Below are 23,807 nucleotides of genomic sequence, written 5' to 3'. Positions count from 1 at the left end.
TTGGTGCCGCTGGTACAGCGCATGAAGTATATAGCCACGTCAAGAACAGGCATTAGATTCTTGAAGAATATATAGTATATAATTATGAAGTACTATCCTTTTGTATATGTGACTAAGTGCATAATGTAAAGTCAAATGAAGTATATATTATTTATTTTTATTCACAAACTTTATGTTTATTTTTTCTGTTGCTCTCGTAACAAAAACAATGTAATTTTAATAAAAAGTGTTGCGTATCCCAAACAGACGAAACTCTTTATAAAACTTTCTGGGGAAATTTCCAACATTCAATAGAAAGTTATCTTATGTGCAAGTCTACGAGTATTGTTTGTCATGGTTCGTTTACGTTCAAAATTTCGTAGAGATTTATTTATTTATTTATGTATATTTTGTAAATTGTTATCGGGAGGAGCTTATAGTTTAAAAGTTAGGTTTTTTAATGATTAGAAATGGATTGGTGTTCCCGCCTTGTGGTTTTGTGTGTCGGCCCAGTACTGGCAAACGCAGATGCAGGTATAGGAACACTCCCAACTAGATTAACTGTATTATAATGTGGATAGTCGCATTGAGTTGGTTCAATTTGTAAATTTGATATAATATTATATTTTTTTTTATATCACTGAGGTGGCAAACAAGCATATCGCCCACCTGATAATAAGCAGTTACCGAAGCCTATGAACGCCTGCAATACCAAGGGCATTACGCACGCGTTGCCGATTTCTTTACCCTTTTTTTTAAAGAACCCTAAGATGTAGTCTTTTGAAAAAACCTTGGAATGGAGCTCATTCCATATGAAATAATAATAGTTTCATTTTACGGCACAAGTATATTCGTCCCCTCCCCCAAAAAAAAAAGAAAACGCCGTACTCAGTTGTGGTGAAACCAGTTATTTTGATTTATAAATTAAACTATTCCATCAATTTTGATAAAAATTTTATGAAACCAATCTGGTCGATCTTTTCAGATAAAAAAGAAGTCCAAATATGTTTCTAAGTGAAAGAGTTCTGAGGTAACAAATTAAACAAAAAATATAAGCAAATTGAGTACCTCCTTTATTCTTTGAAGTCGGTTAAAAGGTGACATATATCTACCTATGTAGGTGTGGTATTAGACATTATGATTATAACCGCACCTGTCCACTGCTGAACATAGGCCTATTCCCCATAAGAAGAGTTTTGCCTGTAATTGCCACGCTTGGCAGGCGGCTATCTATTAAACATTATCGGAATACAATTCGATTTTCCTTTCATCGTATAACTTAAAATTGTCTACGTGCAATATTGGTAATAAAAATGTAATTTGTCTATATGGGGGTAGAAATCACGAAGAGGGAAATAAAATTTGCCGATTATAAATCACGACACGAAAAATACATGACCGATTGAATTCGACTGGCGGTGTGGGTGGACTTGAAAAGGTCACATCTGATTACATATATTACAACCAGTTTGTGACAGCGAAGTATTGCATGGAAACACGTTATACTAAGTCTGTGTATTGCATTTATATTGTCGTCAATTTTCATTTTGAAAGGGTATGTAAAAGTGACTCGTGAACGATCAGCAGTAATCGTTGGTTTGCTAAGTGTTTTATGTCACTTATTCGCATTTGTAATAGAAGAATTAATAAAATCCGAAAATAAGCGGCTTATTCCTTTCCCATGCATGTCGTAAGTGGCGACTAAGGGAGCGCGAGGGTTGGGCAGCAGCGTCTCTTTTAAAACATCTCCAAAGCCTAACTACGGTTGCCATTCCACCTGCCAAGCATGGCAACTACTGGTAAAACCCTCATAGGGGGAGGCTTATGTTCAGCCGTGGATAGTTAAAGGCTGAGATGATGATGATCAAGACTTCTTAATAATATTTTTTATGCTACTTAGAATGGCAAACAAGCTGACGGTCCACCTGATGGAAAGTGGTAACCGTCGTCTATAGACATAAGCAGTACAATAGACATAACAGAGTATATTGTTTCACCCATGATGCCTCCCATGCGTTGCCATTCCTGAGGACTCAGGTGTCATTCCTCTATACCCTCTAAATTTAAACCGAAACACAGCCATGCTGATACGACTACTTCAAGGTAGAAACACTAATGAGACGGAGGTATCCAAGCGAACGACTTTTGTAAAAAAATTCTCTCTGGTAAATTATGTTATGTTTAGTATTCATCTGAAAATTGGTTGTTTCATAGAAAAATAAACAAATGTGTTTAGAACTATAATAGATCACAGGTAGTTTAGTTGTATTTATGATGAATATATTATACTCAAGATGCCCCCATTTCGCTAAGCATATTACAATGTAATATACTATCATCACTTGGATTAACTTGTTTTCTACCATCAAAGAGTTAGTTGGAAACTTAAATCGATAAAATCACAGCATTTACTGTTAAAGGGTTGTTATGATACTCCTAATTACGATAAAAAAGACAACGTGCATTTAAGTTCCTATTTAAATATATGTATTAATACAATAATATGTACAGTTAAGATGATTCTCATCTTCATAAGTTTTGTTCTTAAGTTATTCTATGCATTTATTGCCTATTTCTAATATGGCTGTATACTTCGTGCGCTGTGCTAGTGACGCCGATGTCATTCCGACACTTGTATTATTTATTTTTATATATATAAATCATTGAAGTGCCCCAGTAAATAAATTGTAAATATAACATAGATAAACTTCGATATATCGTTTTTTTAATAAATAATTTGCATTTAATTTAAAACATCTACTTATAATAATTTTGCCAACTTCCTTGATGACGCCAATAAGCACTTTAGGGTCAGCTTGCCCGGCACCTACAAATACCGCCATGACCATAAGAACAGACCGGTTATTTTTATTGTTGGCATTGAGGAGTGATCTGATCAGAGATTGGGCAAACGTAATGTCACAAAGAGTAGTGGGGTGGGGGGGGGGGATTATTGATAATGCGGACTAACAGTTCTACTGTTCGCAATATAATCTCTCATGTCGATCTCCACGTGGTACCCCCGAAATCATCGTGCTGAATTTCAGGTGTATTCATCACGATGGGCTAATTGCTTTGCTGTTTCCTTCCCACTTCCATCCCTTACTGGTGACCCGCCAGTCTATACCGTTAGCGCAGAGGGGTAACCATTCCATTATCATTCATTAAAAAAAAATTCATAAAAAGTGTACTGCTTGAGAGTTCACGTCTATTTAAATAGAAATTGAGTTGTCCTGATTCATTTGAGATACTTAATACCTACTGTTGTTTCAATAGGGTTGTCCCAGGTTTGTGGTTATGACATACAACTTGAACAATAGTATGTTATTATAATTAAATTAATTGGACTAACGAGAGTAATGTAATATTATCAATTAATATGTTAATTATTGCCATGTCAGGCCAAACAAGGTTTAGTTGCGGTACTCTAGGTTATATGTATATGTAATTAGAATTACCTTAGCGTAGATCTGAGAAATTTATGTAAAATATTATAAATTGTAAAACATCATCTGAAATAAAATATGAAAATCATATTTCAATAATTATTAAAGAATTCGAAAGTTTGACTTCTGATTTTTGTTTTTTACTATCAGTCATTTGATGTACTATATAACACGCTTTCATTGTGGAATTTATGGATACAATGCAGATGAGGTTTAGAAGACAGTTATGGGTGGACAAACGAATATAATAAAATTGTAAGCAATCTATTTTCTTTGTCATAGAATCCAAACATGTTTTTTAAAGTAGATACTTTATCTTGAAGTATCAACGTGTACTTTTATGATAAAATATTTTACTATTGACCAATTGCGGAAAACAAAATATTCAAACTTTCATATGGAATAAACAATGTTAAGAATGATGTTAAGTCTTAGACAATAATACATTTTTGTACAATGATGCGATAATAAGATGATAAGCCTTTAGACACCGAGAATAATGAGATGGCTTATAGAGAATTTTAATCTAAAAGCCTATTAAACAACTATAATTTATTAACAAAATACCTTCCTTGCACACCGGAATACGAAATTTGCTAAATTTTAATGGTATGGTTGTAAATGAAAGATATAATTTCAGAGAAATTTCAATTTAAATTTTACCATAATTACTTACATTTCGTCACAACAATATTAACAGATTCTCAAGAAAATCATAGCATTTAAAACATTTCGCTCAATTGTTATTTCTGTATTTCTCTCCAGAAAAATAAGTTTCTCTGAAATTGTTTTTCTTTCTTCTATTTGTTGTATTATTGTTGTTTTTATGTTTCATATTACTTGCTTAAAACCTACCACTAACAACAAGCGCTAATTTGTGTTAAGGCTTTTTTCTTATTTTATGATGTTTATGTAAAATTTATACATGTTATACCAAATGAGATTAGATATAATAATTTATTAATTATTTTTTACATTTATGTATGATCTATTCGCCACTCTTTTTTAGTAAAGTTCGTATACATTTTCAGTCAGTTCGATTAAAAATGAAAAAAAAAATCTGTTACTTCTATATTACTCGTACATAAATTTGATATTATAATAGGTGTCTCAACAACATTTTTGCCAACTATTGACTGTTGACTGAACTATTGCTGAGGTCTAAATGTATATATACACAGAAATACACGGTCGTATTTTGTGCCGTGATATGTAATAAATATTATTTCAAATAAAACTACATTTAAGATAAAACACTTATAGATAAAAAAATATATATTATGTAAAAAATAAAAAAATAAAACCATGTATGATGGTATAGTAACATTCTGTAAAGTCTTAGAACACTTTATTTTAATCTGTATTGTAAATCGCAAATTTTTAAATCTGCTATGACGATGTGAATCATATTTGTTGCAATAAAACGGCTTTTCCCAAGGTTGCGGTTTGACGCTGCGTTAGGGGCGAATACGTGATTTTATTTGTAATTTTGTTGCGATATTTCATGTGTGTCACAGGTGTATCGGTACGCAGTGGCTGTGTATGCTTACATGTTTCGTAACTATACAGAATTTTTATCTGATACTAGTTTTTGCCCAGAACTTCGTACGCGTGGAATTTGGAACTTTTACTCCCTTCGGTGTTGATTTCTCAAACTTTTTTCTTGTTGTTTACCTATGCTATGTAAAGAAAAACCTATCCGCAAAATTTTTAAATTCTAAATTTACCAGAGCGAGACTTTGTATAAAAGTTATATGCTTGGCTACCTCTATCCCATTCGTTTCTGCTTAGAAGCAGATATGTTTGCATGACTTTGTTTCAGTTTGAAGTGTAAGATATGGCAATAAAATTACAGAGTTTAGAGGCATAACACCTTAGTCCTTAGGAATGGCAGTGTATGATGGGGGTATGATGGGCGACATAGTATAATCTGTTATGTGCATGATATTGTTCATGTCGTGACGGTTAACATATTCCATCAGATGGGTCGTTAGATTGTTTGCCATTATAAGTTGGTTATAAAAAATAATTTAGCGATTTCGGCTGTACGAGTATATATACTGTCATTGCCACCCACGGATTGGCAATTGCAGATAGGCTTTGGAGATGTTTTAAGACGGACGTATCCATCGCCCATCTCATGCCCTCCTTAAGTCGCCTCTTACGACATTTACGGAAGAGAAAGGGGTGGTTTATTCTATATATATATATATATATATATATATATATATATATATATATATGTATATATATTAAAAAGGATTAGGTAATATCGGTATCATTCCAATATTTATATAGTGGCTTACACTGTACATTGATGGCGGTAAAAACCCAACCGAAAACCAGTTGGTTATCTGTTCATTTCGATCCGGTTCTTCATTTTGATATTATATATTGAATAACTGAGATTTAATAAATTCCTTATTAGGCCAATGTATAGATATTGTAGCTACAAAATATAGATAATGCTATAATATGTACCCCACCTTTAATATTAAACCATAAAAGTTTATCTATGAGAATTTTTATCTGATATTATCAGATAAAAATTCTCATAGTTAGATAAATGACAGCTAAAATAATAATCTTTTGATTTATATGAATCAATTTGGGTATAAAAGCTTTACAAAATGCTAATTTTGGGAAGGATATCTTATAGCCATGTTCTTAAAAATATTTCTATACTTCGGTCTATGTTTTTAAGAAAAAATATTCAGTTTCAAAAATAGGTATATAATGTTGCTGGATTTCAAATTGTAGGTACATTTCCAAGTTTATATACATAAAAAAATGAAATCTGAATAAAATATTAGCTACATAAGGCCGTTAAATAATAATTATTGTACTCAGTTAATTTTTGTTACAAGACATTGTCGGCGCAAATTAAAATACCTATTATTAATAATTGTAGAAACTTATTTCCTTTGTGCTCATTTTGTATTTTTGTAATTATGAAAGTAATTTAACAGTAGCAACATAACAATGTTATATCACAGGATTTATTGTATTTTTATTACCTTCGCAATTGAGCACTGTACCTACACTGCACTGCACCACATTCTCATGCATGTGGTTATTTTAGCTATTCTCGATTGGTCCAGAACAGTGGCGTAGACAGACTAATATAGAGGTGGGCAAAGTCGCACCAGCGAGGCCCCTTTGTTTTCGTTCCCAAAGTCTACCTAATAAACCTATCTTACCAAACATACTTCGATACGACATACATACTTATATACATATATAGATTTCAAAGGTTTTATTTTTTAAATTGAGTGATTTAATATTTTACAAGAAAAGTGACGAGTGTGCCAAATATTTTTTTTAAGTTTTTATTTAATTTTTATAATAAATCGGGATTTTAAGTTTGGTGGTATCGCATTTAAAGAGGCCTCGCGAGACCTCTTTAAGTGCGAGGCCTGTGGGCGAGGGCCCACTTCGCCTACGCCTAGCTACGCTACTGGTCCAGAAAGCCAAGGTATCTATCTAAAATTGTCATAATCCTTCAGAAACGAATCTCCCTTTAATATTGGAATCCACACATTTTGATTGTAAAGTCAGTATTTTATTAAATTTCTTAGTAAGTATTTAGATGCTATATACCAGTGATTTATACAGATTTGTTGTTATATTTACTAGTTGCATCTCTTAGTTTTGTTCACGTAAATTAAAATAAGAAGCATCATTATTTATTTAAGACTAGCGACTTGGCTCGACTTCGCGCAGGTTCCTTGCAGTAGCGTCGATTAGGAATTAGATTTTTTTTTTTTTTTTTTTTTTTTTTTTTTTTTTTTTTTTTTTTTTTTTTTTTTTTTTTATACAACTTAGAATGGCAAACAAGCTGACGGCCCACCTGATGGAAAGTGGTGACCGTCGCCTATAGACATGAGCAGTACCATGGACATAACAGAGTATACTGTTTCGCCCATGATAACCCCCATGCGCTGCCATTCCTGAGGACTCAGGTGTTATTCCTCTGTACCCAGTAAATTCACGCCATATCCCACTCTTCAAACCGAAACACAGCCATGCAAACACAACTGCTTCACGGTTGAAACACGAATGGGACAGAGGTACCCAAGCAATCGACTTTTGTACAAAGTCTCCCTCTGGTAAATTAAATTAGATTAGATTTAAATGTAATATATTACCACACAACTTGGATTATTTTTATTGTATTTTATTTTCTGTGAATTCTGTATTCGACTAAACAAATTTTGCAAATATCATAATGGGAATACGAGTAGTGAGCTATGCTTAAAAGATAAATATATGCCATCGCGAACTTTTTCGTAGATCCAAAAAAGGGAAACAATCCCATTATACAATGTTTTGTTACTTATAAAACGGATTCCGTAGCCTTTTTTGCTCTCAGATAGCTTAACGCTTTCCGACATCTTCAACAATCATCACCATGTTTCAATAAATTCACACAAAACCTTAACTTAGTATAATATAGTTATACCTTCCTCAGAAATCACCCTGTTGTTGAAAACCGCAAAGAAAATCGCATGAAAATCCATTTAGTAGTTTTGGAGATCATCACGAAAAAAATATACAAACAGACAAATGCGGCAGGGGACTTTATTTCATAATACGTAGTAAAAATCTATTATATTATCTGTCTAGGTATCTACTAAGGGACAATGGTAATATAATTATTAATGTAATTCTGAAGTATCTAAATTACTTTAATAAACCTTAAGAAGAAATTGTTCTCTAATAATTCTATACTTTTAACATAATTTTCATTAACTTTTATCATTTAATTGCGTGCGGAATACCGAAGTTCTGTGAAGGGCCAAGGTCGTATTGAGTCGTATCTTATGCGACAGCAACTTCGGTGGTGTGGGCACGCGTCGTTTATGGCCGAGCAGCATGTTACAAAGCGTATCTTTTACTTTGAACTAGAGGAAGGCAGACATAAGCACGATGGGCAGCTCCTCAGGTACAAGGATTCATTGAAGCGGCACATGAATAGAGCCTTCCCAATGAAAGCTACAAGCTAAGAATCGGCTTGAATGGAGAGGGGTAACAAAATAAAAAAATTTTAAATGTCACGTCTTTCTCAACTGAACGCAAAGAGAGACGAAATAAAAACTCGACCACCAGCAATATTATTACAACAGCGATCGTATGCTTGCATGTCCGCTATGTGCAAGGACTTTTATTAAAAAGATTGACTATGTATGCCACATACGAGCACACCAACGCCAACAACAACAGACAATTAATTAATAATAGCGGAGTCAAAGTGGTCGCTGTAACCGAAAACTGTCGGGACTTATTACCATTATTTTTTACAATCTTTCATTAGATTTACCCATTCATAAAAATGTTAAACCCATTATAAGCTTATTTTAGCTATTAAAGTGTTTTGTTATTTCCTTTTGCACTAATTTTGCAATTTGAAAAACGGCGACAAAACACTTTAAAAGATAAAATATGTAGGTTACAAACCTACATATTTTATCTGTTAAAGATGTTTTAGTTTTTATGAATAAAAGGAATAATATCACATAATAAAAATTGTATGGGGGTTCGCCATTATTCTTTAATTGAAATTCATTTGTATACAGAGGTAAATTTGTAGAAGTTTGTCGGTGTGGTTTGTTGACAAGTGACAACTGAGATGCTCAAATTTTAATATATTTTATTTTAATGCAATTAGAGAAAGACGTCTTTTAAATTATATCGCTGGAGGGTGCTTAGGAAATTTAAATTTATACAGAACGTTGTGATATCAGCCAGATTTGAACTCTCGACGACTAAGCTCTACTATTGGTGGGAATCAAAACTCTCTCAAAAAATAAAATATCTAATCACAATAATAAATTTTGGACTTTCGTATCATTCAGTACACGGTTAACTAAGGTGACATATAACATTAAAATGAAAGTAACTCTGAGCTCAGTATTAAAATTTTCACTGAAATATTGGAATATGGTAACATTTAGAGAGGTAAGGCTACTGGAAAGAAGGACATATTTATAATTATTCAGAAATAATGATATAATTAATCCCTTATTGCCACTGTGATTCTTTACAATGGTTATAGAATATAAAATAAAGAAAAATATAGAAAGTTAAATTTTAGTAAGTTAGCGTAACTGTTAGAAAAGGAAATGGTGAGTTTAAGTATAAGATATAAAACCACTGTGACCTTTTACATCATGTCGGTATTTGTATTGGTAGTAGAGAAACAATCCTAGCTATTTGAGAAAGACTTTGGTAATAACTCAAGGGTGTCCCGCTAGCACATACTGAAAGTATTGATGTGATTATTATTCAATTTTTATCCCATACAAAAGAAAAAACTGAAATCTCTAGTCATCTTTCGGATATCCAAAATACGAAAAAGTGGTTGTACACAAATTGTACTCTTGCCTCTTTACTATACAGAAAACAACAAATAAGTTGCTAATTTTAAAGTAAAATTAAAAAGAAGAAAATAATGACAAATCATATTTATTAATCCGAAATTTGTTTTAAAAAACTTATATATATATATATATATATATATATATATATATATATATATATATATATATATATATATATATATATATATATCGTAGCCAATAATAATACTCCACAACTAATATTCTGCTCTTTGAATTTAGTGCCTGTTCCTGATGTGGCTGTATACTTCGTGCGCTGTACCTGCGGCACCTACCACACCCACATAAAAAAAATGTCCTATTACTTTAAAGATCTTAATGCTCGCCATGCCTATTTTTCACCGAGCATATTAAATTCCAATATAAGGAGCTTAGCGCTACCCCTCGGATTAATTTGGTTTGTTGACGATATTTTTCATCACCGGGGAAATTTAAGTCAGAAGCTAGATGATTATTAGAACACACAATTATTATGGTAATACAATTTTATAGGGAGAGATCCGTGCTTAGTAATTAGGCGTAGATGGGACTATATTTTAAACTAACCGACTATAGTTGTATGAATTTTACTAAGCAAATGGGAAGCAATATACTTACTATAGCTTTACCACCCTTTTTGATGGCACCAACGGGCACTTTAGGGTCAGCTTGACCAACACCTATAAACAGTGCGACCACTGCCATAATCATAAGGAATAAACCGGTCAGCTTCATGGTTGATAGCAAGGAGTGAAGGTTTCACTGAGACTAAGGACTACTGCGATTGTACAGAGCTGTGTTGTCAAAATGAATGTTCTCCTCAAAGATATTCATGTTTAAATAGTAATTATGTTTTCCTGTTTCCCTAGTCATCAATATACAATACCTTAAAGTAAATATGGGTTTGTCCAATTCAAATAAAAAAAATCAAATGTATCAAGGTATGTGGTATAATTGCACAGTATTGGAATTTGTAATGACATGATAATCAAAGCATGATAATATTGAAAATAACAATAATCTGAGTGTTTATATTGCTATTTTCCTGTATATATAATTGGAAGTTGCTGATTAATATCAAATCAATTGCTATTTTGTATTTTGAATAGAATTGTTTTACCTATGATGATACCTGTAATTAAGTTATGCTTAGGTATTTTGTATTACAATTTAATATTATAATATTACCTAACTTAAAATATAGGTTGGTGCTTTCATTTGACACAAATTAATGTAAAATAAAATCATTATAGTAATTTTTTTTACCGATGACTCCCTTGTGTATAACTATATAATAAAAAGATAGTCAACATTTTCGAAAATCAAACATTGTACAAATGAATTCAAACTGCAGTAAGAGGTTTAGCTGTTTAATGGTTATTCAGTAACAAGTAATTGAAACGTATTTACTAGTTTAAAATTTATAATAGTAAGCAAAAAGGAAATAAAATTATAACAAGTTTAAAGCTTTGCATCTGTAGGTAATTACTTTCTCAGCATAACTAGATAGTTGTAAGAACACAAGCTAATATACATATATAAACGTCGCTAGTTGATAGTAAAATAATAAGGAATACATGGTTTCACTAGGGAAATTTAAACACAAATTCCTTGTCTAGAAAGTTTGCTAAGCAAATTGCTACACAAGCAATTTTATGTGTTCGTCCATGTACTAAATTATTCAATATCAATAATTTTATTAATAATTGTCTATTATTTTAAATTAAATATATATAATTATGTAAAGGTTATCAGTTAAAATCTGGTCGACACCAAAAACTTTGTGTCAATTTAAATTTATAACTAACTCTATCGTGAAGAAAAACACGGATAAAATATCAAATTAATCCAAGTGTGTTCTAACATACTCGTATATACAATGTGCTCGTTGAAGTATGAGTATACTTACTATAACCTCACCTGAGGTAAGTGATTACCGTCGCCCATGATCACCCACAACACCAGCTGCCCGCCTTTTAAAAAGGAATATGCTGTTATTGGCTTCAAACTAACCCTTAGTTGATTAAAGTCGTAAAGTCGTGACATAGTATCATCAGATTCTTGAGAAATCATACCACATTGGCTGTTAACTGTCCACTGCTGAATATAGGCCTCCCCCTTGGAAAGTTTTGCCAGTAATTGCCACGCTTGGGAGGCGGGTCGGTAACCGCAGTCAGGCTTTGGGTTTTAAGAGGGACGCTTCTGCTCATCTCTCGACCATTCCCTTACTTGCCTGTTACGACACTCACACACACACAGCTATGAGCTTATGTTATGAGATAATTCATGGGAATATGTATGTTAACATTGTGACTGATAATTCTATAATCAGTTATATGTTCACTCATTTTTTTATATTTGATAGATTATAATATTAACCTACATATTTGTCTGTCTGTTACTTATTATTTTATGTTAATCCAAGATTTTATTAGAAGGTTAATCCATTAGTATACTAAACTAAATTAAATATTAAGTACCTAATAAATATATGAAAAATACTATATTACTTTGTTATAATTTTATTACGAGCACTGGATTGCGAAATAAAGAGCAGAAATGTAGAAATCTTTAGTTTGTCGTAGTTTGCAGTACAATGTAGAGACTTGGTCAGCATTGTGTGCAGAAATTCTCAGATAGAGATGATTATGATAATGAATGTCTCGAAGATAGTACTTCTGCCTCGAGCACAAAATCGTGTTATCGCTCCATTAGTCAGCTCATGTTATACTTACTTATAAAAAGTAGATGCCTTTTCCTCGCGACCACGGCTGATGTAATCTGATTGAGACATTAAGATAACCCTAGGTATAAATTATATACTTCGTGTTATCTCAATGTTACAAATATAAACTGTATTTAAGTGCGTTAATTTTCATTTCGAAAAAAAACCTGTCGTGTAATGTGCAAGCCTTAAAGCTAATATGAACATTAAGCAAATATGTGTTATGCCTAATCGAAGCATTATATGATAAATTAGTATTAAATTTAAGTGTAGTCGTTAATCTTTCAGATATGCTCTTACGGCAGAACGTCAAAAACTAAGCGTAAAATATATAATTAATTTATTTACACTATATTGAACCATTTAAAAAATAATAAATACAGTAAATATTAATGAGAAGTGATATAAAAGGCGGCCTAGAATAATTGTAATCACACTAACATGATGTTACAAAAGACAAGGACACTGTTAGGTACAAACTGAAAGCCGCAGGCATCGCTTCAAAAACTCTGAATACTTACTTATAAGTACTACTTAGTATACTTGGGATTATAATTTAATTTTGAATAAAAACAGGAAAAGCATATTTTATGTAAATGGACAAGAAAAAAACAGAATAAGAAATCTTTCGAATTAGGAAGGCGGACCTAATTGTCATTATTTCTATCTTCGTTGTTGTGTCGTAGACATCTTTAATTATTCGTAAAATATGATGTCTACGACTTAAATAAGAATAAGCTTAACGAATAAGAACACTGGTAGTTACTATCCACTTACTTCCTACTGATAAAGCTGCTAAAGATTATTAATTTTATTCAGTTTTAAGTTAATAAGAAATATTTAAATACTTACTTTACTTAATAATACATACTTAATAATACATTGATTAAAATCTACTTCACAATTAATTAAATGGTCACAATGTGTCTAGAATTAAATTAAAATAGTATCATCATTTCGTCGTCATCACTGAGTATCTAATATGATATATATATATATATATATATATATATATATATATATATATATTTCGATGCTATCCTGTGTAATTTTAGTAAGTTTATAGGATGGATACTTAGTATATATACTTGATGCATAATACAAGCAAACGTAGTTTTATTTATTTCTTGCTAAGCAGGAAAATGTGTATTATAAATTAGTACTTCTGATGCCATGTTTCGAATTAAATTATAATGGTAACTTATACATTATATATTTTACATTAATGTGGAGAATCCCAATACTAGTTATTCTAAGAATTATCTACAGTATAGATAAGTCGTATAAACCTGACGCCTTTATATACTAGATTTTCTTTTGTCAGTTCATTGTCTTTGAGTGCTTTGTCTACGGGTAACATCTTTATTAGTTATCGTAAAATAACAGATTGTAGAAATGAAGTTTACAGGAATATTCTTCATAATTATGGCGATCATTGCCCTCTTTATAGGGTCAAATGAAGCGGCGCCTAAAGTCAATGTTAATGCCATTAAGGAGGGAGGAAAGGCCATAGTGAGTATCTATTTGTTAAAAAAAAAACTTATAAAAATGTTAATTCAAATTATATTGAAATTTAATAAAATATCGGACATTATTCAATAGGATTTGAAACTCATATTTCTTTATAAGTCTATTATGAAACATTGCGCTATATGAAGGCTTATTGAAAATATTAACGACCAGTTGCTTTTTTTTTTCAGGGAAAAGGATTTAAAGTAATCAGTGCGGCGAGTACAGCGCATGACGTCTATGAACACATTAAAAACAGAAGGCACTAATAAAACCAAAAATAATTATTTATTTTATAAGGTAATTTTAAGACATATAATGTATGTTGCAAATTATTAAGTGAAATAAAATATAAAATATTTTTTGTTATTTGTTAATTTTATTCTAGAATTTTCCCGTCACAGGGTTGGATTAATACTCGTATATTACGCCTAAAAATGACATGGAACAATAATAATAATATTATAAAAAGTAATAAAATTGATAAATAGGTACAAAAAGATAATCATTACTTATTTTAGTTAATTATTCCAATTTCTATATGCAAATAAATATTCGCTAATTTTATTGCCAACGTAATGAATACGTTGGCAATAAAATGTAAAGGAGACAAGTAGATATAAGATAGTTCTACGTAATATACGTAATAATAATAAAAATAAATAAAAAAAAGTTTCTTGATATGTATTCTATGATATATATTATTAAATAGCTTAGTATATAAAAAAAATTGAGTCATTATGTTTCTCCGAAAGCGTTCAGCCGATTTTAATGTAATTTTGTAAATGTGTGTTGTTTACTGCAACTTGAGAGATAGGATAGTTTTCAACCGACTTAAAAAGTAAATGTAGGTTCTCAATTCTGTTTTTTTTTTTTTTAATGTTAGTTATCTCATAACTCCGTCAATTATAAAATGAATTGAAAAAGTCTTTTTTGTCTGACCAGATATATTTACAGATTGGTACCACAGAAATTTTATCAAAATCGATTCAGTGATAAAATTTTTAATTCAATATAATTGGTTTTATTACTATTGAAGTAGTTTTTTTTTTTGTGGAACAAAATTTTAAATATCTCTATAAGTTGAGCAGTTCTTGAGATCTTGCGCTCATGCAAAGCCAGAACCGGTCGTAAGCTTTATTGTACATTATTTTTCTAAGATAGAAGAAAAAATGTCTCTACATAAAACGATAATATGCATTGCATGAAACTGAACAATTTTCTCAAACGCATATGTGCCGAAATATAAAGGTACGAGAATAGTTTAATATTAAACATCACGTTCTTTACTACGCAATATTATATAAATAAATGATGGATCATTTGCTTTGTATTAGATTTTTCTTGGAAAAAAGTTGTTCAATTTCATAAAGATTATTTATTACTGGAAATTGGATTGTTATACATAGTCTTACCGTCAGATACATTCTGTATACATTATGGGCTAGAATCAAGTGAAAGCATTCGCGGAACTCACTTTATCTAAAGGACATATTATATCGTACTACTCTCTGACATCAATGCTTCTCTCTATTTTATTTTGGGTATGCCGAAAGAAAAAGTTTACAAAAAAGTTTTATATATTTGTGGAACAGATGATCTTAAATTATCGGAGTATTCACAATTACGCGTGGGTAGGTCTGACATGCAATTTTTCGTACTCGGTGACGGGACTACTCGCTTTTTATTTAGCTGTTTAATAGCGGTAGGTAAACGCGCATTGTTCACATCGGTCATTTAATGTGACCAGCTACATATTCTTTTTCTACTTTTTTGTTTATGTTAATATATATATCTACTTTTCTGTATGTCAAATACAAAAATAATATATTCTTTATTACACTAAAACATACAGTAATAACAAGAAGTTATTAACAATGTTAGCAAAGCCGAACTTATCTCTAAAAGAGATACCGTGCAAAAAAGTTTTTTCAGAATTAAAATTATTTAATTAAAACAACTCTAATTTATCTTATTTTATCGACCTTCGTAGCGTATCTTGAACCAATTTAGGAAATGAACCATTCTAAACTGGCTCCGGTTTAGTTATTATATATGGATTTTTATATTTTATTTAAAATTATAAAATGGAAACCAAACATGAGCATCGTTTGGAGATCCTTAATAGGAATATTATTAGCAATTAAGTTAGTTAGTGATAAATTACTTCAATAAATTAATATTTGACATTCGAAGAAAAATATATATGATTGTTAACTTGAGAGAAAATTTTATTTATTTCTTTAATATATTTTAATGATAGTTAAATGAGTACAATGAAGAGTTTTTTTTTTAATATTTTTTTGTTATTTTACGTACTTACTTTTTTTTTTATACTACTTAGAAAGGCAAACAAGCTGACGGCTCACCTGATGGAAAGTGGTAACCGTCGCTTATAGACGTTAATTATTTATCTTAATAATGCATATAAAATTTTGCAAAGGTATTTGAATATTTATTATTTAATAACTTTTAAATGTTTGGATAGATTTGAATAAAATATCTGAATACTATAGTAGACATTTAATCGTTTTACGTAAAGAGGAGGTAAAGAGGTTTCTTTAGGGTCGGCAATGCGCGCGTAATACCTCTGGGATTGCAGGCGTTCATAGATTACGGTGGGTACCATCAGGTGGGCCATATGCTTGTTTGCCACCTCAGTAGTATAAAAATATTTGCCTTATATTGCTGTAATGCTGCCTTCTTATATCAATTTATCATTATCTAGTTATAATTTTATTATAATAGTAAGATATTTAATACTTACAAATTTGTCTTATTTCCATATAGGTTATTATAGTTAATTTTCCTGTGCTATGGTGCTATCAAGACTAGAGCCGTATGAATCCATTTGTAAATATGTTATCTATGAGAAGCCGGATATTCTCTTTCGATAACTTGATAACAAGTAAATGAAATAAACAATTCAAAACGTGATGTATTTTCGGATACCACTTAACGGATACACTTCACCAGTAGCATGCACGTGTGAATAATTATAATTGATGTAACTAAATGCATGCCTCAGTACAAATTTGGGCTTAGGTTTATACCCGACAAGTAGATATCACTCACATAACTTATTTGGATTGACCTCACAGGGTTATCATAATATACTCACACAAAATAAACAACAGCCATAATTTTCTCGTTAATATTTCTTCACGTAAAATAAGGGAACGGTAGAGTCCCGATGACATTATCATTTTTGTACCTCCATAGTATATAATGTTTGGCTGTTCTCTTTGCAGAACAGTCAAGTGGAAGAACCAAGCGTTATTTTTTAAAGATCAAAGCCTAATTAATTCATTGTGCTGTGTCTGAAAGGAACAAAATGAGATTGTCCATAATATTTGTCGTTGTGATGATGGTGATGGCTATGTTTGTGAGCAGTGGAGATGCGGTGCCTGGAAAAATTCCTGTGAAAGCGATTAAAAAAGGAGGGCAAATTATTGTATGTATATTATTTTAATTTTTTTTAAACGAATTATTACTTATCATATTATATTATTATATACCACCATCTAGTTACAAAATAAATAGAACATGTCTATAATATTTAAATACTTTACAAATATTAATATAAATTTATAATATAAATATTATTAGAAATTTACTTATGAATACTAATATATGTAGAGTATATATGTGTATTATTGTAAAGTGATACAGTGCTAAGAAATTAAGCTTGAAATTTTGTATTATTATTTTTCAATTAAATTTATACCAGTCTCAAAGATTTAATTATTATTTATTGTACTTTGTAATAAATACAAATATAAATAATATATATTCTAGTATTATGTAAAATGGATGGAAATGGAATAAAATAAGTTTAAATCCAAAGAAATTTTCGAATACAATTTTAAAGAAGACGGCGCTAACTATTTATAACAAGTATACCTAATATTTAAAATAATTTAACTGCCCCGCGTTGAGTAACGTGTTTTAAACTTTTGCTTTGAGTCCTTTGAGATTTGTCCTTATTATATAAATTTTGTATTATTTGAGTCTCAAGATTTTGTTCCAAAAACCTGACTTCAATCATTAAAAACAATGAGTATGAGATCAAAACAATTGCCAAGTAAAATTACAAATTGAATTTTGAAAAGTTTAGAATTGGTAAGGATGTTAAGCATAACATATACATACACACAAAAATACCTTCTACTGTTTACTTAATAAATAAATATGTTGTAAGTGTTTAGATAATTTTAGTTTTCTTAATGTGCATAATTTTAAAGCTGTTATTTAAGTGGACACCATTATAAAAATAAATAATCTGAGTTCTTAATCAATTCTAGTCCATATTCTTATATTACTACAAGACGAATGGGAATAAATACAGCAATCAGAATATATTGCTCTTTATCATATTTTAAATTACGATGTTAATGACCTTTATTAAAATAGGTACATTCGAAAGATAATTATTTCACTACTTAATGATACTATTTCAGTGTTAGTCTTATTTAGCCAATAGGAAACAGAAATGTATTTGTTCAGTTAACAATCTAATAAATATTTTTTTTTTTTTTCAATTTCAGGGTAAAGCTCTGCGTGGAATCAATATAGCGAGTACTGCACATGACATAATTAGCCAGTTCAAACCGAAAAAGAAGAAAAACCATTGAGTATTTAATAAAAAATTGTTCAATAATATATTTAATAATAATAATTAATTTTAATTATATTACTATAATATAATTAATATTTTTAATTGTGCCATTTTAGTTTTATAAATTATATTAAGTATTAATTTTATAATTAATAAAAAAGCTTAAATATAAATTAAATATGTTTAATTTTTTTAGTGTTTACCCCTTAAATCCGAAAAATGAATTAATTTAATAATATTAATTTTAATTGCCGTGTGGTCCCAGCATAGAATGGGTCACCTTTTCCTTTTCCGTTGGTGTCATAATCGGTAAATAACAGAACTTAATATTCGAGGGATGAGCAACAGCGTCTCTCTTAAAATATCACCAAAGTCTAACTGCAGTTGTCCAATCGTCAAGCGTAGCAACTACTGGCAAAGCCCCACTTATAGGGAAGGCCCATGTTCAGCAATGGTCAATTAATGGCTACTAGTATGATAAGGTGATGTATTTTAAATTATCCTATATTTCATGCTAAATCTAATAATAAAAAACCTCTTTTTCTATGCTTATTATCTTATTAGATCTATCTAAGAGAGCATAATTTCTATTCAATGTTCTGCATGTATGCAGTAAAGCAGTTTATATGTACTTGTACTTCTAGTATGTAAGTTATACATGTTATATAAAGCGAGGGATTTAAGCTAACAGTCCCTCAGTTCTTAGAAATGGCTTGTGGATACGGAGAACTTTAGGGCCCCTAATTAACCCTTTGTACTTATAATAAATTAAACATCAGAGAAACTGTAGTAATTTGTAAACAATTAGAAATGTGACTTAGTTGTATAGAAGTAGATATTGGTATAGATGTTCAGATGTGTGTTAAACAACAAACAAATTTACTTAAATTTGAATTCGAATATAAATAAATAAATGGGAAATAAGTATCCTACCTAGATTATATAATTACAATTTCTCATACGTGTTTTGTCCACCTTACATTATATATAGTGTTTTATATTACTCATTTTTATATATAAATATAATTGTTTAATAGTATTGTTTAATGTTTTTTATTGTTTATTTAATATTTGTAATAAATATTTAACTGCTGTTGGATTTTGATAAGGTAATCATATATTAATTTATATTTAAAGACGCATATGCGAATATGTTTGTTATCAATATAAAGTTTTTATCTATTTAAGAAAAGTCAAGAGTCTCCAAAACCTAACGTGCGTATATGATACGAACTGAGAAAGTGAATGAAGCAAAAATGCTTATGGAAGGATAGAGGGTCTTGGAATTCGCTTAACCTTGCTTAACAAGGGTCTTGTCTTGATAAGTAGAATTCAAAGGGAACACTATATTTAGGTACAATAGTTGTGATTCATATAGGTATATCTTCTAATCAAAGTCTCACCTTTTTTTAAGTATTACATACTTACTATCTGAATTTATTTTTCTGCTCTATGTACTTAATAATGAAGAGTTTATCGACATTATTCGTAACTTTAATAATAATAAAGTTTCATATCTACAAATAATACAAAGTTTTCAGAGTATATAATTTTATACAAAAATATTGTAACTTGTTAGAAATTAGGAGTCCAAAATAAGTCACAACTTTGCAAAGCAACTTGTATCTCAAACATTAGATTTTCTCTCATATTAAAGTAGTAAACTGTAAAAAATTATAGGTACGTGGAGTATAAGTCATAAATGAATATAGTTGGATAGTAGTGTCGACGAAGACTGAGCAACGTTAGATCTTAAGGAAGACAACTGTAAAAACCGCATCTAATTAGTAGTAGTTTTTTTTTCTAATACTTATTGTTTTAGTATTTATAGGTAGTGATACTTAGAAATGCTAAAACAATAATAAAGTTCCTACTTATTATTTTTTATTAATTATCTTCCATGTATAGTCATCGTCTAATTACAATTTTTATAATATTAGCTAGATACATCTAAATTTGACACATAATTTGACATAAAAGGAGTTGTTACTAATTTATATATTACAATTAATAACTATTATAATGATTAACTTGTTATTAGGTACTTTAATTGTAGGTAAAATTAAGACACTCTATTTTCTTTGATGTGTCGTAAAAAAACGTGCTATAAAATTAGTCATTAATTTAATTAAAATCACTTCACGTGAACTGACATTCATTAAAAGAGTATGCGTATTTTCTACCCGATAAAAAGTAATTACGTACCTAAATAAGTCATTTCATTATCTACTAATTGTTAAGGTTAAGTATCTAAAAGATAAAAACCAAATTGATTTAGTGAGACAGTTTGAGACTATCTATTCTTATGTTTACATATGTGTTTTCTTTAATAGTTTTTTACTGCAAATTACAATAGTTAGGCCTTGGCGAAGTTATAAGAAAGACTCTGTTGCCCCTCCCTCGACCGTTAAACTCCTTATGCCGTCTCTTACGACACCCACGGGAATCTTCTTGAATAATCGTAACATATTGTTTACTTATTTTCTTCTTTCCAAATCCGTTATCTTACAAACAACTTTCATTTGTTCGTTCACAACGAAAAGTATCGTGGGCAATGCGATTACTGGCAGATGCGTCGGCAATCCGATTGCTGTGGGTACAGTGGACGCACTGCTACAAGTTAATCCGTTTGATGTGATCCACCCAATGCGTACGATACAATACTACGAGTACTTATCTATTATCTTTTGTGTAGATAGATGTGTTATGTTTTTGTCAATGTAAGATCGAGTTCAATGTTTTCAATTAGTTTATATTTTTTTATGTTTGTTACTTATGTCATAACTTCGTCAATTATAAATCGATTTGGACGATTCTTTCTTTATTTGAAAGGATATGTTTACAGATTGGTTGTATAAAAGTTTTGTCTAAAACGATTTAGTAGTTAAGTTTTTAAATTATACCGCAATTTGTGGAATACAATTTAATTATTAAGTTTGAATTAAAAAGGTTTGCCGTCAGGGTGATTTTGTTTTTGATGGGTGGAAATGGTATGGTAACCCCGCCTGCGCTAACGGGATATGGCGGAGTACCACTGAAGGATGATCGATAAGAATAAAAACAGGTCAGTTAGCCCATCATGGTGAATTCATAACAAATTAACCATGATAGTTTCCAGGGAGAACCGCGAAGAGGTCGACCTGGCTATTGCTGCTGGTATATTGCTAGTAATGGGATTCTCAGTCTCCATTACTAACAATCCCTTCCCCCCCGTCACCGTTTACCGTTTTGTGTAAAATAATATTACCTATTTCCACTTATATACATTACATAGAATAGGCTTACAAAAGTAAAAAAAAAAAATCTACGAATATTTTTAAAACATTGGTTGAAAATTTTCTTTAGGATTTATAATTTTTTTTCTAAACTTAAAATCATTGTTTCTAAACTTCGAAAATGTAAAGACTCAATTCATATAATTTTTTTTATGTATATATTAGTATAGTAGCCCGTACATTATTAAGTAAAACTTGGGATTTACCAATAGTAAAAGTAGACAAAAAAAAATAGTTTTATAAAACATGATCATTTTTAGGGTTTTTACTAAATCAAACCTAACCTACCTTTCTGACCAAGAGTGCGAGCATCACGGAAAAAATATGATGTTATGTAGATTTGATTTGGTGAAAGCCCCAAAGATGACCATTTTTTTTTTTATAAAATCCTTATATCTACCTACTCATGTTGGTAAATTTTATGATTTCCTGGTGAAGTAAGTCTTACCAATGTACGGGCTTTTAAAGAAACATACGTATGTTATAATGTTACATAATATTTTTTGTTTAAAATTAATACGGGAATAATTATTAGTTTTGTAAATTAATATATAACAAATAGTAGATATTATATAAATTATGTGGAACAAATGGAAACGAATGGAATAAAACAATATATAAGGAAGCAAATTCAGTATTCTATATCAACGTCACCAAACCACCCTGCTTGTTAGCAACTACCTTACTCGCTAACTAACGAATTGAAAATTGACTTTTCAATAATACAGGTATCTCCAGTTTTGTTTAATCCAGGTTTCTTTATCGGTTTACTAATCCCCATAGTACGATACTTGTGGATTAGTTTACAATATTACATGGCTATTATCAATCACATACATAGTTACAACAATTAAACATAATAAAAGTAATTCAAATATATGTATTTAATTATTTTTTACGTAAGATTTAATTTACCTCATTGAAGATCAGGAGGCATTTTACTTCTGTTCACAAATGACCTAAATAATATACTCATTCATAATCATGTGTAGTAAATAAACAAACAATATCATCAGTACTCTGGTAAATACCCACTCCGGTTACTCATGTATTTCCTCAAACAGCCTAGAACTAGTAAGTCAATGTTTTAAGGTACATGTTTTCCTGTAAGTTGTAAATATTATAAAAGCGTGCGTCTGCTCGATATGTCGTTCAATTGATGTTAACGGCAGTGTGGAAACATTCAAAATGAAATTAACTTTATTTTTCGCATTTTTATTACTGTGTTGCCAGATATTCTGGGTTTCGTGCGACAGCTCTCCTAATAAAGTAACCGGTACCGGGACGGTAACGACTACAACTCCCAAGCCATGGTCAAAAAAAATTAAAAGTGGTTTGGTGCGTAACAAATAATTGTTTACTTAGTCAAAATAAATAAATGATACACAACGTAGTAGATGGTTTTGTCAAGACTATTAAAATTATAAATACATGTTTAAGTAATAACATTAATTACCTAGGCATAATTAAATATTATTTGTGATTCATAACATAATTTAACAATTATTATTGATTTCTTTTTAACACTCGTCACAATATGATGTGTGTTATGTCTGTGTATACAAGTATGGTAATAGGTATCCGCTCCCATGCGGTGGAACAGATTTCAACCTTTTTTTTTTATTAAAAAAGAGGTTTAATTGGAATTATTCTTATTTATATTTGATGAAATTTTTTTTATTGACTTTCGTTTATTTTTATTTTGCTTATTTTTTTAGGATAATTTCTTCAGAGGTGCTGCTGTTGTAGGGGTAGTTCAAGGTGCTATTCAAAATGGTCGATCCCACAAACCAAAATTATCTAAGCATTAAAAATTATATTATTTCTATTTGTTGTATTAGCCAATATATCATATAATTATAATATTCTATATATGTA

General features: G+C 30.2%; 2 protein-coding genes and 1 long non-coding RNA gene across 3 annotated transcripts; 2 read left to right on the top strand and 1 right to left on the bottom strand.

The window, feature by feature from the left end:
* Positions 1–9,874: 9,874 nt before the first annotated feature.
* On the bottom strand, positions 9,875–10,670 carry LOC113509609 (uncharacterized). The gene is made up of 2 exons (XM_052899232.1): positions 10,417–10,670; positions 9,875–10,121 (listed from the first exon to the last, which is right to left on the bottom strand). Exons 1-2 carry the CDS (start codon positions 10,535–10,537, stop codon positions 10,042–10,044), a joined length of 201 nt encoding a protein of 66 aa, XP_052755192.1. The 5' UTR covers positions 10,538–10,670; the 3' UTR covers positions 9,875–10,041.
* Positions 10,671–13,825: 3,155 nt separating this feature from the next.
* On the top strand, positions 13,826–14,381 carry LOC113509608 (virescein). The gene is made up of 2 exons (XM_026892969.3): positions 13,826–14,039; positions 14,228–14,381. Exons 1-2 carry the CDS (start codon positions 13,923–13,925, stop codon positions 14,303–14,305), a joined length of 195 nt encoding a protein of 64 aa, XP_026748770.2. The 5' UTR covers positions 13,826–13,922; the 3' UTR covers positions 14,306–14,381.
* An 8,576-nt stretch (positions 14,382–22,957) lies between these two features.
* On the top strand, positions 22,958–23,807 carry LOC128201688 (uncharacterized). Its single transcript, XR_008253374.1, has 2 exons — positions 22,958–23,267; positions 23,648–23,807. It is a non-coding gene; the product is annotated as an uncharacterized LOC128201688 (long non-coding RNA).

Source organism: Galleria mellonella, unplaced genomic scaffold (assembly GCF_026898425.1).
Source record: "Galleria mellonella isolate WM207_F2 unplaced genomic scaffold, CSIRO_AGI_GalMel_v1 utg57, whole genome shotgun sequence".
NCBI classification, from domain to species: Eukaryota; Metazoa; Arthropoda; class Insecta; order Lepidoptera; family Pyralidae; genus Galleria; species Galleria mellonella.
Note: the sequence above shows the minus strand (reverse complement) of the source record. Positions and strands in the feature narration are given on the sequence as shown.